The sequence below is a fragment of the Zosterops lateralis genome (assembly GCF_965231275.1).
Source record: "Zosterops lateralis genome assembly, chromosome: 9".
In the NCBI taxonomy this organism is placed as follows: Eukaryota; Metazoa; Chordata; class Aves; order Passeriformes; family Zosteropidae; genus Zosterops; species Zosterops lateralis.
Window position 1 is genome coordinate 27,788,107 of NC_139769.1, and position 16,176 is coordinate 27,804,282.

Below are 16,176 nucleotides of genomic sequence, written 5' to 3' on the forward strand. Positions count from 1 at the left end.
AGAGCTCTACTCACCAACAGGAATCATTTAATTAAGGATTTCACATTACAGTTATGAAGCTGTGCCTGTATTTTTGGTTTCTATTACTTAGTCTGATTTTGCTGTTTTCTCAGTCCCTTAAAAGAAACATCTTTGCTTCTAACTTTTTTCCTTTTAAAGGATCTAGTTCTTCATACCATGTTTGATTTACTGTAAATCAATATGAAACACCTTGAATGTAGAATTCTGAACAATTGAACAAAATCATCAGTATTCAGTCCTTTGGCAAGGAAATAATTAATTTCATTTCTTTTTCAATGTTTCTTTACACAGCTGTGCTTCTTTGTTAATGTTTGTTTCCTGAGGCACATATCTGTAGCAGTAGCACCTTTTTGCTTTGAGTGCTGTCTTTTTCTGATCATTCTTGCTGAAGGTTGTAGAAATAAGTAAATATGCCAAAAAGCTTAGGTACCCTGGAGGAAAAGTATCTTCTACCCTTAAGTTTGTTTTTATTTTCTTGGCCACTTCCTTACTCTTACTGGGTTTAGTCCTGCTATAACAGAGAAGTGTAAAATCTTCATCTGGATTTCAGTGTGGATGTGAAGGCCACCAGAGTGATGCAGTAGGGCCAAACTCTTGAGGATGCAGAAGTGTGTGAGGTTTCCTGGTGGTGGGTAGTACCTCATGGATATGCTGGCGGTTGCTTTTTCAAAGCATGAGAAAGCTCATTTAATGGTAGTTCTTTTAAAATGGATGCAGCGCAGGCTGCAGACATGTCTCTGTGACAGCTGAGTGAAAACTGTTTAAAATAATCTAATTTGTTTTAAAGTGGTAAACTGATGAAATAATTTGTGGGGTACATAACTAGCTTATTGATTGAGAGATAACATGAAAAAGCCAGTAACGCAGCAATAAAAGTTGCTGCATGAGAGGTAGTTAGACAGCTGTCTAAATAATTGTTAGGAAATCTTGGCTCCAATGGGAAGGAGTTCCTGTACAGAGGTAGTGTAAAGGTGAGAGTTCACTGGTCAAGTCAACATTAACACTGTGAGGTCCCATCCTGTATCTTATGTGATCTGTGCATTTTGATCAGAATGGGTCCCCAGGCACAGATGGGAGAAGTACAATTACGCCAGAGGAGGAACAACAAAAATCTGAAAGATAATTGAGGTTGAGATATGCTGGAAATAAGATCCACAATGGTGATTTCAGTACCAATGAGAGACACAGATGTATTTTCAGTTCCCACTGTCTCAGAGACATTATTATTATTTCGAAACTCCATCTGTTTAGTCATTTAGTGGGTAAGAGACAAGTTGGACAACAAAAGGTATCGCTTGTAATCCTGTATTTTCAAGAAGCTGCTACCAAGCCAAAGAGAAACCTGAGAGCAGATATTTTTGGTGATTTTATTTCCATATTCTCCCTTTGGCAGTCATCTAGCACTGTCCTGAGCACACAGTAGGAGTGCTGTTTCATGTAATGGTCCTTTGTCTCATAAGCAAAAGCCTTCCAGCCCTTCAAGGGGGCCAATCTGAACAGTAATGGAAATTCTTGTTGTAGTAGAGTTGTAATAGTCAGTTATAACCTTGTTAGCAACTGGGTGGTTTTAATTCTTCTTAAGGTTGAAGACTGCTTTAGAAAGGGCCAAGTTACAGAAACGGGTGAGATCTTCAGGCCCTGCTGCTGCTGTTGCAAATTTGTAGTTTGCTTTATCACCTTGCAGCTTACAGAATGCTTCCAGGGCATGTGTTGCATACAAGAGTGTTGCATAGATTTTGGGGAAGAAGAATCCCATTGAATGAGCGTGAAGTAGGACACATTTAAGGACTCAATGGCCGGCTTGTAGATGTAGCTAGTAAGGAGACCATCTCTGATTTAAAGCCCTGCTTTTAGGCTGGTCACTGCTCAGTTCTTTATTCCTGGGCTGGAAGCCACAGCCAGGCTGGTGCCAGGGTTGCCCCGTGGTGTCTGGCCCTGCTGTTGTGTGTCCAGGGTCAGCGTGGTCGCAGTGAATGCTCCCCATTTTCATCCAAGGGAGAAATGTGGTTTTGAGCACACAGGGCACAATTTGTGGGGGAGGGATCTGTCAGTGGTGCAGTGGCAGTGGAAAAGAGAGGCTGGTGAGGCTGAAGGAAAGGAGGAGAAGGCTTGGGGAGGACATGAGCTCCAAATTAAGGTGCTGGCCAACCTCAGGTTGAGGAAATATTTATTTTTTGCTTTACAGTAAATTCTTATTCCTTAGACAGCTACTGTTTAATTATTAGACTGTTTATTACTTTTTGACTCACTTTTTCATTTTATACTTCAACTTAGCCACAGTGGTGTAAATATTTGAGGTAGAATTAAGGGAAGCGCAGCTGTATAAATCCATTGCTTTTTTTTCCACCTAGTTATCTAAGAAAGATCCTTTATTCTTTGCCCTAGTCCCTGGAAGTGCTATGGAGTAAACTCATGCTAAGATGTATGTGTATTTCTTTCTTTTTCCTTCCCGTGAAGCTTTGTCAAATGGTTGTTGGAAGAAAATGCTGCTTATTTTGGAAACAATGTGCAAATAGAGTTTATTTAAAAAAGGTTTTGATGAAACAAGGAGGAGTTCTCAGAGAGGTTCTTAGGTTAGTGAAATACTAGATTATCTACATCCTGTCAGCTTTACTTCGCAGAAGAGTATTAGAATAAATATGTTCCTAATGAGAACAACAAGAAGCAACTTAATTATAGCATGTGGAGGGACTATTAATGATAAAAGTTTTGGAGTGGACTTTGTGAGAAAACAAGTGGAGCTTCAACACAGGAACTTGAATCCCCTGGTGTTCATTCTGGACAGCAGAATTATTCTCCTACCAATGCTGTGCTTAACAGAGGCTTAGCTATTTTTTCACTGAGGAAAATATCCTGGCAGCCCAGAGAGACAGTGCTAAGCCAAGTTGGAAGGCTTAAATATAATTCCTTCTAGAAATTCAGATTAAGGAACAATTTATGAAGTGCTGCATGAACCAACATGGCTTCAAGGAAAATCAGGTGATGGCAATACTCTTCAATGACCAGAATGCAGACATTTGACTTCCTTCATCTCAAACAGAAACTGAGTTTCTTTTTACACTGAGGGTTTTCTGTCTGGGAGGGAGCAGTGGGGGCAGTGCCCTGTCCTTAGGATAGGTACATGGCAAGAAAACTTGTAGTACATACAGCAGGTGGCCTGATAGAAAGAGTTCATGCTTGAGAAGGACTAGGGACTAGAAAAGTCGGAATATAGCCCAGATCCAATGAGAACTTTCATACAGAAATGTGGAGAGGAGTTTAATGCAGTGGTCTTAACTGCAACTAGAAGTTCTTAAGTTACAGATTCTTGTGGAAGGAAGGTAATCCATGTGTCCTCATAGAAAAGAGAAATAATCAGGAAATATTTTTAAATTTTATTTGATTAAGTTTCTTCATATTCCTCAAAGAAGCAGCACACAGAAATGTAGTTCTGAGTTGTTTGAATGTAAAATTTCTGACCTGGCAGACCTCCCCAAGAGAGGGGTAAAACCTCTTTATATGAAGCTGTGTGGTAATAATTTTAGTATTTTGAAGTACTTAATTGTTAACAAGTCCAACTTCTCAACACCCACGAGAGCTAAAATATTTTTACACTTGGCTATTGGAGACTCCCCAGGCAGGGTCTTCTATACAGACCAAACTCCTATGGCTGTGAAGGGGTGGGGAGGTGTCTTCCAGCAGCCATTCCAGTGTGTTAATTGGAAAATGATCATGAACTGCTTTTAAAAGATGGTTTTGTATTGTACAGCTCTTCAAGTGGTTGAGAATTGGAAATATAATTGTGTTATATTTAAAACATACCTATTCTACTCATCATCTAGAACTGTTATCTGGGATCTAGGGCAAACAGAAACAAAACCTCCATTCAGCTCACCCTATGCAATGATGAAATATTTTATTACAGCTGGATTAACTTGGTAGAGATATCACTTCTGGAAAGAGAGAAAATACCAACTTTCCCTATCGTTGCATAATCAGAATACTTATTTAAATGATAATTAAGGACACGTTCACAGTTTTGTATTGCACACGTAATTATTTTTATTTTTTTAAAATCTGTGCAGCTGGCAGCTCCAAAACCAGAGAAGTTATGGTTGGCATGCTTCATGTAACAAGTTGATTTGAACACTTATAATTTCTGGTTTGAATATTAAAGCATTAAACCACATTTGGGAGAGGGAAGCTCTCCAAGAATTTGTATTGGCTGGGTTGGGGAGCTGCAGTGAGAAAAGTTAGTGCATTGTATCTCCCTCACTTGCAGAAACCAAACTAGGGGCTTTGCTTATTGGGGTTTAATAAATTCCCCTTGAGATGCTCATGGAGGACTTTTTTGTTGCTGTTAGAGTTGAGCAATGGCACATAACATAAAACTCATAAATTACTTTTGAAGCTTTGTCATTTCAAGTGCTGTTAATTAGGCTGCCAGCCTTCCAGTCTGCTTTATTTCCTTACTTTGCAGTGAGCGAGCACGTTTTAAAAGAATAAAAATTCAGTCTTTAGGCTTATAAATATAGACTTATAAATATGAGCAAGTTAATGTTTAAAAAAATCTATTTTGTTAAAAGCAATTTTAGACTCTAATGTGAGTTACGCTGTCATATCTATGAACTCAAATGGCTTTTTAGCAGTCAGCTTAGATATTCAGCTTTCAGTGGCTTGATTCCTTTGAATTATGAGCAGTTTGCTAAGCCCTGGGAACTCCTAATGGAAATTTCAAGCCCTCTAAGAAAGGAACTGCAATAAGGGTTGTTTCTTGAACAAGTGCTTCTGTGATACAGTGTTACTTAAGCTTCTAATAAAAGCAAAAATGTGTCAACCAAGCAAGGAAAAAACCCATCAGCCTAATATCAACATGTTCGGAGAAGAAAGAGGTTTCTTTGTTAAAAGGGTTTTTTAAATTGTCAGACTTTTTAATATATTTTAATATACTTAATAGCAATTTCAAGTATTTTTAGTAATGAACATTAATCCTGAACCTTGACACTTGTGTGTTTTTTTGGTGTTAAAATATCTTTTTTACTATCTCTGTTTAATTCTGGTGTGAAGTTCTACTAATACTTTTTATTTCATAAGTTTTTTTTATTGATCTCATCTTAAAGTATTAATTTGTTTAGGAGTCACTATTGAAGCAAGTCAGATTTAGCTAAGGCAGTTCAGGCTGATGAAGAGGACGGATTCTGGAGGGCTACCAAGAAAGACAACATTTATTTTTAAGTATTTTTTGAAGAATCAGTTTCCAGCCTTATATTTATTGTGCTGTTGTTGCAATTTTGTTTAAGTGAGGAGGATTTGCAGTGAAACATTAATAACTATTGAAATGCCCATATCTTTTGTAGGGAACTTTTAATGTGCCTTCTATTTGAATTTTATTGAAGTGCCCATTCTTTTCATTTCACCTTCTCAAACCTAACTGATTTTCCTATTAATTTGCCTTACTGTGAAGCATAATGGTGCACCCACTCAGGCACATATTCAGCAAAAATGACACGTTTCTGAGAAAGTTTGATAGACTTAAGCACACAAATGGGAGACTGGAGTTCTGTGGCTGCTGTTCCAGGACATTTTCCAGCCACTCTCCTCACAGGCTGTAGCTCTGTCTGGGGTTGCTGTGATCCAAGGGCAGGACCCAGGCCTTGGCCTTGTTGACCCTCACACCACTGGCCATGAATCCAGCCTGTCCAGATCCCTCTGCAGAGAATTCCTGCCCTCCAGCACATCAGCATTCCAGCCCCACTCCATGGTGTTTGGGGAAAGAGCAGCCCCCTAGAGCAGAGCCCAGGAAAGAGAGTGTGTAAAAAGTCAAAACATAGAAAGGGCTTGGTACATCTTTGGTGTTATACTGCAAAATACCAGATGGTTGTGTCAGCATGCTGGTTACAGACAAATAATATATATAATTTTTTTATGTTTGTCAGTGATTGTCAGAATTCCTATCTAAAAACCCATTTAGAGGTCAAGATGTGCTACCAAGTATAGATTGTTATCTTTGCAAAACACATCTTGCCTCATTAGAGCAGGTACATCTCTGGGCTTGCTGACTTTCACCTGGAGCATCCCAGTTAAAATTTTCCTGCAAGGTTGGCTTTCTCTGAGGAGCTGTTCCACCTTCCACAGTGGCATCCAGTGGCACTTGCAATTTGTGAGAGTCACAAAGCTGTCAGTGTGTACCTTGGAGTGTATATATGGGACACTGCTGTTTTCAAGGAAATGGGAATAAAGCTGTGCAGCTGACAGCTGAGGGAACAGAACAAGGTCCCTGGATTCATTATTAAAAGAAAATTTGTGGTACCTAACTCGGATGACACTGGTATTTCTGGGCTGCCTTTGAAAGAAATGGTTTTGTTTGTTTGTTTGTTTTTCTGGATACATAGGCTGTCAGCAATCCTAAAATGTGCAGAACTAATAAATTTAAAATAAGGCTCTGTGAATATATTTCAAAATGCAAAACCTGGTCTTTGACTTTACTCTTTTCAAAGCTAAGCAAACACCTCAGAATGAAAATGCACTTATTGACTCTGCCGTGCTGGAAAAGAGATGACTCTGTTTAATTTTAACTGTTGCTGAGCAACTGAACAATTGCTTTGCTTCTTTACTCAAATATGGTTCAAGTATTGATTGAAAACTTGTGGGGATGTTCCAGCAGAATTGTGTAGCTGGGCTAACATTCAGAGTTTGGAGAGAAGCTACCCTTGAGCAACTGCAGTCAGTTCCTTGTCTTCTTGGGGAGTTTCTTGTATCATGTTTGAGGTCAAACTCTTACTTGCCTATGAAACGGCAGGATTCTGCTCCTGAGAATAATTTCTCATAATTGGTTTATTATTAGTGTATGTAGAGCTGGGAGCACGTTTTTCTTTGGTTTTGAAGGATGACCCTGTGGTAGAAGCAGAAACCTCTGAAATTAGGTACAAAAATGAAAGCCAAATAAGAAAAGGAAACAACAGACACATTCCTTAAGCAGCACAGCATCTAAATGGAATGCAAGGTTAATTTTGATCTTAACTTATGTTTTTTTAAATTTTTATTCCAGGGTCAAATAACACTAATGGATGTGCCTGTATTTAAAGCAATTCAGCCAGAGGTAAGTATTTTGTTAGCTTTGTTTTTCAGTTTCAATAAGACAAGCGATGCCAGAGTATAAATTCTGGAATTGCAAACTGTATGTCTATAAATCTTATTTTTTGTCCAAGTTCATACAGCTCTGAAGCAAATGGTTTTTTAACAGAAAAATATCTGGAACCAATAGTTTGTTTTGGGACTAATATTGGTATTTAATTCAGCTTGTGCTGGAGATGAAGCATGTGGGATTTAGTGTTTCTAAATGACAAACATCCTGATTTGATAATTCTGATCATAATGTTTTAGGTTTCACCTACTGTTACCTGTTTTAATACTTCATCATGTCCCATGTTTCCATAAATGCTTCATTTGTCCTTTGGCAAAATGAAAATGGTTGTAGTGGCATTCAAGATGTGTGTGATTTCTGGATATGTTGGGATAATACACTGATGATTTGTATTTTCTCATTTGTTTTTATGTAATGCCATATTCCTTTCAGATTTTAGCTGACTGGAGCTCATTTCAGCATCTTCAGAGTGACTGTAATAAATTATGGATTTGTTTCTCCTTATTTTTGTACCATTAGCATTTTCCTGTGGGCACTGTTTTGCACTTTTGAGGGTTTATTTTTCAGTTTATTGTCCATTTTATCAGTACTGTGGAAGTCTTTCTCAGGGCATCAGTCACTTCAATCCATTCCAAACTATTTCACTGGCAGAAGGTTTGGTATGTCACTCTTGTGACAAGCTGAAGAATATTTTGCTTCAAGTGGAAAAACCTGCTCAGTCTCTTGGCTGTGATTACTGAATTCATCATTTGTGTTACCTTGGTATTTTTTTGAAGGCTGCTGTTTGATCTGTGCTTGAAGATGTCATGATTCAGCTTTCACAGTATTTCAGCAAGGTATTTCCTAGCACCTGTAGATCTGTGTGTGATTTTTTTGTTCTTTTTTTAGTAGTTGGTTTGGGTTTTTGGAGTTTCTTGTTGGTTTAATCCTTCAGAGAGCTTTTCATTTGATCTGATTTGAACCTACATCACAGCAGTACTTAATATTAGCCAGAGTAGTACACAGACATACATATGAGGAAAACATTTAAAAGAGTCAGCTAAGAGGGTAAAATGCTTTAAAGCTTTGGAGAAGAGCTTTAAAAAAAAAGAAAGATCCTAATAGAAGATCAGGATAAACATATTCTGCCAGTTAAAAGCCCTCCAAGTCTATTCAATAAAAACATGAGAGTGTAGGTGGATATATCTGGAAGGTAATTATTTATAAGAATAAGAAAAATTTAATAAGAAAAATTGGTGTGATGCCTTCACTAGAAAATTTCTGTGGGGAAGAGTGGCTGTTTGACTCTTTGGAGTATTTACACACAAGCAGCTGAAGGCTCTGACAGTGTGCAAGTATTACCTGTCCATCAGTGCTCCTTCACAGTACACTGAGGCTGGTGGCTGATGTGTCTCCAAACTGTGTTAGTCCCCCTGAGGAAAAGGGCTGTAAAGATCAGCTCTCACATCAGAAAAGGCTAAACACAAATAAGTTGCTTCTGTCCTGGCTTGCAGAAGGGAATATCAGACATGGTAGGCTTAGTTTACTCAAAGCCATCTTGACAGCAGGTTAATGAGGTGTTGTAGATTTCTGAGCTTCCTTCAAGTTTCTACCAGCCTGTGCTATTTCCATGTCTTGATTCAACTTGTAAATCCTTATCCATCCCTTGGCATGTACACTCAGACATTGTGGAGTTTGTAATTAAAAAACAAAACACCACTGAGCTGATATCACCTGTATAAAAGGGCTCCTAAACTGAGTCTTCAATGAGTGACTGAAAGGCATTGATAGACTTGGAATTTTTCATTGTAAATGCTGACACTGAATTTCACAGCCCTCATCTGTATGTGTGGTGGGAGATGATGAGCAATTTTTTTCCCCAGTGTGTTGTGATTTAAAAACAGAGTGTTTATTGCAATTTGTAATTCACCAGCAGATCTTCATTACATGGGTTGTGAATCTCCCTTTGCTTCCCAAACTGCAGAATGAAATTTTTTAGCCTTTAATGTGTGGTCATTTATTTTCTCAAATAAAGTTTCTGAAAGATGTACTCAGAGATGCTTAATTTTTTAAATTGCTGGAGATGAATTTTCATCTTTAGGCTGTGTGAGCAGTATTCTTTAAATATCTTTTAAATATTTAAGTACTCTTTAAATATCTTTTACTGTGTTGTATCTTCCTCATGGTGTTAAAATATTTCTTACATTATTACATGTGGCTTTTTTAAAATAAAAAGCAATACCAGAATTTCATCTTGGTTATCTTAAAAAAAAAAAACAAACCAGCTGAATAACACTTTCCAAAGCAATATGTAGTAGTTTTTCTTTTAGCATCAGAATCAATGAACATGCTCACAGCACACTTGCATACTTCAGCAGCTTTTTGCCTCTATCTGTAGCAAGTAAATAGAATTATTTCTGTTTATATTCAAATTTCTTTGCAATATTGTGGGTTCACATGTGTACTCAAGTTCCTGTACACTGCCCACTACAACTCCCCATTTCATGCTTGGCTAAAAAATAGGCTGCAAAAATAGAAAATAGAAAAAGAGAGCAACTTAGTATTGCTTATAGAATCTGGGATTAAGCAAAGTGCTGGATCCCTTTACATTTGGGGTGAGGCAGAAGCAGGGACTTGAACCATTACTGTGGTTAGATACTCTTTAGTGACACAATCCTCTCCCTGAGCTGTGTGCAGGCTCTATCACTCCTGGATTCTGGAAACCACCTTCCTTCTTCATTAAAAACACCTGCAAGTTACTTCTGAGAAAGGAGAAGGAATTACTGTTTGCTTGTTAATTAATAGTTAGTGGGCTGCAGTATAAGAAATAAAGACTATAAAGAGCACATCTCTCTGACATAAACATCTAGCTGTATGAAAGCAGCCAATTTGTATTCTGATTTTTAGGGGAAAAAATATTACAGAGTTCCCCCAGTCAGTCATAAGATTTCCTTCTATTCCCTGGGAGTGGCAAGTGGTGTGTTGGTTTTTGTTCTCTCTCTCTCTTGTAGTGGTTGTGGCTTTCTAGAGAGCAGTGACTGTAAAGCTCTGCTTTACTGTAAAAGAAGGGAATCATAGACTTGCTTGGCTGTGCTGCTGGTAGTTGTGTTAACATTAAATAACAGCCACATGACCCCTTGCAGAACACATCAGCTTGGTTTTTTTTGGAAAATCTGATTACTTGCTTTACATGTTTTAGTATGTAATCCAAAATTATTTGCCCATATGTGTTCATATTGAAAGTCTCTTCTGGGTTATTGCCTTTAACCTTTTCATCCCCTCTGCTTCACCAGGCTAGGCAGTGAAAAAAAACCCAAACACTTACTGAGTATTCTTAATCTCTGCTTACTCTGAAGCTGTAGAACAGTTCCACTGTTAATCTTTGCTTCTTCTCTCCTCTTTTTGAAACTTTCCCTTTGACCCTAGATAAAAGTTTCTGTGAGAAACACAATCTTGCTCTCTGCTGTGTAGTACAGGTTATAATTTAAATGTTCCCACAGTATTTTGTTAAGGCAAATAAAGTGCTCTGTATTCAAAAGGGAATGAAAACCAAAATGAGTTACAGAGAAAGTTCAGGTTTTGTATTCTTGATCCTGTGTCTTTCCGTTTTTCACATCAGTTTAAATGTGCAACATTAAATAAGAAATTGGTGGTTGTAGTGGTGTAGGTCCTGTTCCTGAGCTCATTAACAGACTAAAGAAATAATCCTGGGGAATACTTCAGGTTTGAAATTTGTGGTAGAAAAAGTGGAATCCTAGAAGATCAAGAATTAGAGTAAGTAAGAAATAGGCAGCACTGCCTGTTGAGCAGAGGAGTATTTTTATAGAAGGACAAGAGTGATTTCTCAGTTCCAGTATGGTGTGTGAGTGTGTTTTATTGCCATTGTGCGTGCAGTCAGACGTGTCCTTGTTGGAACTGTATGGGACTGCTCCAGGCCAAGTCCAGGGAGGCCAAAAACCTTGGTGGCTGCTCTTCTGCTGATGGCATCTTGGGGCAGCAGGGTGGGCAGTGCTAAGGGCAGTGAGCTCACACAGCAAGTTCTAGAGTGGGGCAGGAGGGTTCTGAGCAGGGGTCCCTGAGGCACAAAGGTCAGGTGGTCCTGCTGGGAAACCTAACAGGCAAAGGGAAACCACTCTTCTTTTAGCTTGAAAACAAGAGAAAAGAAACTTGGCTATACAAGGGAGAGAGGTCTTGCAAGTGAGATGAGGAAGTGTTTCCTACATTTCCTAAAGGAAGGGGGAAAATGCTTTTGGAACTCAAAGCTGTGTGCCTCTCCTGTGTCTGTTCCTGAAAGCTGGTGTGGATGTCACCCTAAGCTGTTGAAGAATCAGAGCTGATGGCACAGGTCCCAAGTGCCTGTGTAACTGTGCTTCAACACCTCTGGAAAAAGATGTGGATGTGCGTCTTCCCAGGCAGGAGCAGGATCCTTTGTTTTGCAGTATTCTCAAATCTGTTGCCACTGATGTCTGTACCCTGTGGGCCCTTAGATGTACAGGGCCAGGGCAGTGAGGAGCTTCTGCCTGGAATCATGATGAGTTTTTCACTCAGTGATGAGAATTGCAATTGAAAGACATGGCCTGAATTTGTAAGAAATTCTTATGTTTTCCCTAAACCTGAGGTGACAACTAATTTTTTCCCACTGTTAAGGAAGGGTTATCAGATGGATGAATTCTGTTGTGTTCCTCCAAGTGCAGAGCTGTGATTCCAGTGGAAACCAGAGATACTGAGGAGTAGTGAGTGTAATCAAGAGTCTCTTGAATGGCTCCCTTCTCCAGTAGGCTGCTCTCCTTTGGAACAGGAGTGATTCAGGGCTGTGTGGTTGTCTCATGCATACTCACTGAAGTGGAGGTGTAAGAACCAGGGGCATGTGCTTTCCCGTGCTGAACATGCCAGATTTTCCAGGGTAGATTTAGGTGGCAGAACTTCCTAGTGAACTTTGAAGGAATGGCCCTAAATACAAAGCTAGAAATACTGCATTCTTTCCAGTGCCTGGCCAGGAGTCACCAGGTCTTCTCTAAGAAATACCAGCACACCACAAATTTAGTAGAAGTCTAAGAAGTCTTCCAAGTAGAAGATTTTGAGATCCCTCTTAACTGGCATGAGATTCTTTAGGAGTTTTGAGACATTGGTTGGAAAGATGCTAAGAAGTTCCTGATTAAAAAAAGTCAAAAACATTAAAACTTGGACTATCCAGATACCAATTTTTTTTAAACTGTGTCTTAAAGGACATTGAGATGCTTGAGCATGTCCAGAGGAGGCAGCGAGGCTGGTGAGGGGCTTGGGACACAAACCCTGTGAGGAACAACTGAGGGAGCTGGGGTTGTTTATCCTGGAGAAAAGGAGACTCAGGGGTGACCTTATCACTCTCCACAACTCCCTGAAGGGTGGCTGTGCTCAGCTGGGGTTGGTCTCTTTCTCCAGGCAGCAACTGACAGAACAAGAGGACACAGTCTAAATCTCTTCCGAGGGAAATTTAGGTTGGATATTAGGAAAAAGTTTTTTACAGAAAGGTTGATAAAGTACTGGAAAGGTCTGCCTGGGGAGGTGGTGGGGTCACCATCCCTGGATGTGTTTAAGGAAAAGAATGGATGTGGCACTTGGTGCCATGGTTTAATTGAGGTGTTTTAGGGCTGGGTTGGAGTCAATGGTCTTGAAGGTCTCTTCCAAGTCATTGTGTGATTCTGTGAAATGGCACAATTATTGGTTACATGTTTAGTCATCTTAAGTAAGTTGTGTGGTAGCTGGATGTGTAATGTCAATCTGGCTTCAGTGAGGAGTTTTCAGTGTGATGATATAACTGGAAGCACCTCAGAGTGGATGATCTGGAATGAAGACATGAGTAAGTAAAAAGGAAGGGCTGTACTTTGGTATTATACCACTTGAATAATTAAGCTGTGTCTATATTGATTATTTTTCTTGCTAGCGCTGTGGAACAGGCTGTGTGCTGAATGCTGTCTTTGCATCTACTCATGTGCTGTTCTATAAAAATGGAAGAGCTTATTTTGGTACTTTTGGTTGTTTATGATTTTAATGAAAACTTCTTTGTTGAAATTAAGTGATAGTAAATAACAATATGATGCAGTTTCCCAAAACAGGCTCCTTTGGAAGTGAAAACTGAAAATAGCGTTTCTTTTATTGTTGCTGCAAATTATGACACTTTTTTGGTATTTCTTTAATGCAATGTGCCAAGTTAAAAATATGGGACATATCTTAGATTGAGTTAACTAGGTGTATCATCTCTTTAAATATCTTAAGAGAGTGATTAAATACAAAAGGACATTTGGCTCTCTAGCTCAGATTCACGTTTGAAGCAGGATTTACTGGGGTAACAAAATCAGGAAAGCTCTAATTCAGCAAAAGATTAATTGTAATAATCCAATAACTCAACAAAGTTCAGAAATGACACTTGTGGAATCTCAATTTGCAGAAGGAATCAGAACCAGTGTAACTGTATTACTTCAATGTGTTGTTGCTCTGTTATTTTAAAACTTACAGGATTTGTGTCTCTGTATGCCTTTGGCTCTGAACATGTGCACTAAATTAAAGAAGTGAATTTTCATCCTTGTTCTCCCAGGAGCTGGCAAGCTGTGGCTGGAATAAAAAGGAGAAATACCGTTTTGCACCAAATGCTGTTGCTTTCACCAGAAGATTCAATCATGTGAGTTATTTTTTTTCCAGCATTATTACATGGACACATTTTAGAAAGTCTGTGGGATTAAGTGTTCTGGCACATCACTTTTATTTTTGATCACAGCTTATTACTTGACAACTTAAGGAACTCCTTTTAGCAGATACTTTATCTATAGGATATGCAGGAAGACCAAGCCAGTGTTGAAGGAATATTCTGTTTTAAATAGCAGCAATCGATGAAAAGTGCTTATTTTCCTCAGAACTGCTGGCTGTGTTTTATATAAAAGACAGAATCATAATTACAGGTTAAAGGCTTGCCATACAGGATTTCTGGACTAGTAATTAGATGTAATTTCCTTCTGTGATAGTTGAGTGTCTTATGCTTCACATAGATGTTTTTGTCCCTAGAAATAGAAGCCTCTTGTCAGCATAGGTGCCTTTTTAAGGTGGTTCTAGGCAAACTTCTAAAAATTCCAAACAATTTTTCTGTAAAAATTTTGTTCTTTAATTCTCTATTTGGCATGGTTTTTAGGTAGTATATTTGGGATTTATTGTTTTCTTACTCAACAGTTTCTCTGTATAAAATCAGCTATAAAAAGAACAGAATTCTGCTTTTCTCCACAAGTAAAGCTGGAGGAGTCCAGCTGTGTAGTTACCCAATCATCTCTCAAAACTGTGATGCTCTTTTTTAAGTAATGCCATATTTTCTCTTTCAGATGAAGTAATTCTATTACTCTCATCTCTCCTCTTGTAAATGTTTAATAGTGTCTCAAACTTACAAGCTGTCTTGCAGACTAAACCTCTGTACCCAGTCTCAGACTTAGAGAGGTCTTTGTTAATCTGAAACTCAGACCAAACCTCTCAACTTTTCAGGGTTCTTTTCCCTATCAATTCTTGTGTACTTTCTCACTATTCATGATTGCTCTCACTGAGTATATGATCAAATCCTATTACTTTTCACTGACAAAACTTAGAATATTTCTTAACTTACTGACTGAAATGCTTATCTGGGTTTGAGTTTTGGACACTTGCCTGATTCTGCACTGGACTGAAGAGAAAAAGTTACACTGCAAACTTTTTGTGACTGTAGCATCTGTTGAGATCTGGAGGGTTTGGTCAAGATTTTTTGTGGGTTTTTTTTGTTGTTGTTGCTCTTCTGCATTTGGTTGAAACTTTCCTAATCTAGCTTTTTTTTATTTTTAAATTGGTCTTGTTAGAATGTATAGGCTAGTATAAAAACACTCATGGTTTTGACACTAATCTCACTGATACACCACTGATTCCAACATTTGCTGCCTTGCTTATTCATGGAAGTTGACTCTTCAAATAAATGTTTAGTTTTGCTGGATATTGTGGAATGTTTTTGTAGTAAAAACCATGTTAGGCAGTGTAACTCATCAAGGACTTCACTTCTTACTTGTTATGCGCTGCGCTGAAGAACTACAGGAGCTGCCTGAAGTCAACTTGAGATGTACTAAATAGTTGGTAAAATATGCTCAGTAGCCAGAAGGAAGGAGGGAAAACCTTATCATGGGAATAAGAACTTCCATGAAGTTTATATCAGCCTTTGTTCTGCCATCAAGGAAGCCATCAGTATAGGAGTAAAGAGGGAAAATGACAGATATTGTTTCTGCTCCGCTTACCTGGGGCATTCTAATACTTAGTCCTAAAATAAATAATCAGGAAAGTCATAGGGACTTGTGGCCTTCTCAGGCAGGAATACAAGTCATCAAACTTTTGTTATATTTTGAAATTTCTCTGGGTTTAAATTAGGTATTATGCATCTGCCTCTTCCCTTTTTGCCCCCAGCTTGCCAAAGGAAAACCATCAACAGCTCTCATTTTTTAAAATAAAGAGAATATTAAATTACTAACAGCTGCTTCATAGCACAATGATGTGCAGGTAGCATTTTGGAAGCAGTGATGATTCTGTACAGTTGATTACATTCCACTGAGGATGATGTAGGGCACTTCCAGCATTAGTTATGGGATAATTGGATTGTTAAAACAGATCGAGTTCAGGGAAGAGAAATCGGTTGAATCCTTCCATGCCAGGACTCTCCTATTCTTGGAGAATTCATTATTGAGTAGTACTCCATATCGATCTACATATCTAATATTAAAAGAAAGTATAAATATGTAACTTCTTCACTTTTTTAAAAACTTTGACCTCTCCTTTTTCAGCTTTGTTCTGAAAGTGAGTTGTATACTTGCTGTTGCTGGTGAACTTGTCAGAGTGCACAATTGCCAAGTTCACTTACTTGATCATTGTCTTACCTTTTGAAAATAAACTTTTATCATATGTTTCAAATAAACAGGTTTTTAAAGGTAACTGTTTGTGTAAAGGTCACTGTTGGTTTCTTGGTTATCAGAGTCCTTCAACTGAAAACCTCTTTCTTGAGGTTTTTATTTAAATGGGAGTGG

General features: G+C 38.4%; 1 protein-coding gene across 6 annotated transcripts in view; it reads left to right on the top strand.

The window, feature by feature from the left end:
- RALGPS2 (Ral GEF with PH domain and SH3 binding motif 2) overlaps positions 1-16,176 on the top strand; it is a 113,325-nt gene that overhangs the window by 26,899 nt on the left and 70,250 nt on the right. For all 6 annotated transcript variants that reach the window (XM_083867202.1, XM_083867201.1, XM_083867205.1 and 3 more), the window contains exons 4-5: positions 7,049-7,099; positions 13,698-13,781. In XM_083867202.1, coding sequence (XP_083723328.1) covers positions 7,049-7,099; positions 13,698-13,781 — 135 coding nt within the window. The remainder of the gene's footprint in view (positions 1-7,048; positions 7,100-13,697; positions 13,782-16,176) is intronic.